Below are 969 nucleotides of genomic sequence, written 5' to 3' on the forward strand. Positions count from 1 at the left end.
GGGGGACAAACACAGACACACAAACATATACACACACACTTATATATATATATATATATACATATATACGACAGGCTTCTTTCAGTTTCCGTCTACCAAATCCACACAAGGCATTGGTCAGCGGGGCTATAGCAGAAGACACTTGCCAAGATGCCACGCAGTGGGACTGAACCCGGAACCATGTGGTTGGTTAGCAAGCTACTTACCACACAGCCACTATTGAAAAATGAATACAAAACAAATGGCATTCAATCATTTTTTTTTTTTTAATAAGCAATAAATAACATTTATAACAATTTTATGTCTATTTATTTAGTTGTTTGTTGTTTGTTTGTTTGTTTGTTTGTTTCTACATGTCAGTCTGCCTGTCTCCCCCTCCCCCACTTCTCTCTCATCTAATTCTAGTTTCAGGTTGTCCTTTCAAAATTAAAACGACACTTATGTGCTATGATTCGATCCAATCAATGCAATATTCGCAAACAACACGGAGGACGGAGGACGGTTGAAGATTGATTTTTTTCCTATTTGTAAAGAATGTTCTGTATAGGAAAAAAGAATGGATGCTAATCTTCCTTTCCTTTTCTTTTCTTTCATTTCTTTCATTTTCTTTGTTGTTGTCAAAGTCATCTTATAACTGAGCAAAGATCACTATTAAAAACTAAATTAGTTTCCACGTTGTGCCATTTGTCCGTTAATATTTTCCTCTCTGGCAAAAATTTTTAATAGCTGCAAGATGTACACATTGCTCAGCGTGCTGTGCTTAGTTACCATACTTTCACGGGCATCGGCCAAACGTAAGCTAATCATGAAAATATTTCTACTTTTCCTTTCATTTTCTTTCTTTCTTTTTTTATTTCTTTTCCGTTATTGAATTTTTTGATACTCTCTCTCTTTTACTCTTTTACTTGTTTCAGTCATTTTGACTGTGGCCATGCTGGAGCACCGCCTTTAGTCGAGCAAATCAACCCC

The 969-nt window shown here is 35.9% G+C and overlaps 1 protein-coding gene across 1 annotated transcript in view; it reads left to right on the plus strand.

Annotated features, from left to right (window-relative positions):
* The first annotated feature begins 636 nt into the window (after window positions 1–636).
* Window positions 637–969, plus strand: part of LOC115224282 (plasma kallikrein) — an 11,511-nt gene continuing 11,178 nt past the window's right edge. Inside the window, exon 1 of the mRNA XM_029795097.2 lies at window positions 637–794. Coding sequence (XP_029650957.1) covers window positions 734–794 — 61 coding nt within the window. The 5' untranslated portion in view covers window positions 637–733. The remainder of the gene's footprint in view (window positions 795–969) is intronic.

This window comes from Octopus sinensis, linkage group LG25, assembly GCF_006345805.1.
Source record: "Octopus sinensis linkage group LG25, ASM634580v1, whole genome shotgun sequence".
Classification (NCBI taxonomy): Eukaryota; Metazoa; Mollusca; class Cephalopoda; order Octopoda; family Octopodidae; genus Octopus; species Octopus sinensis.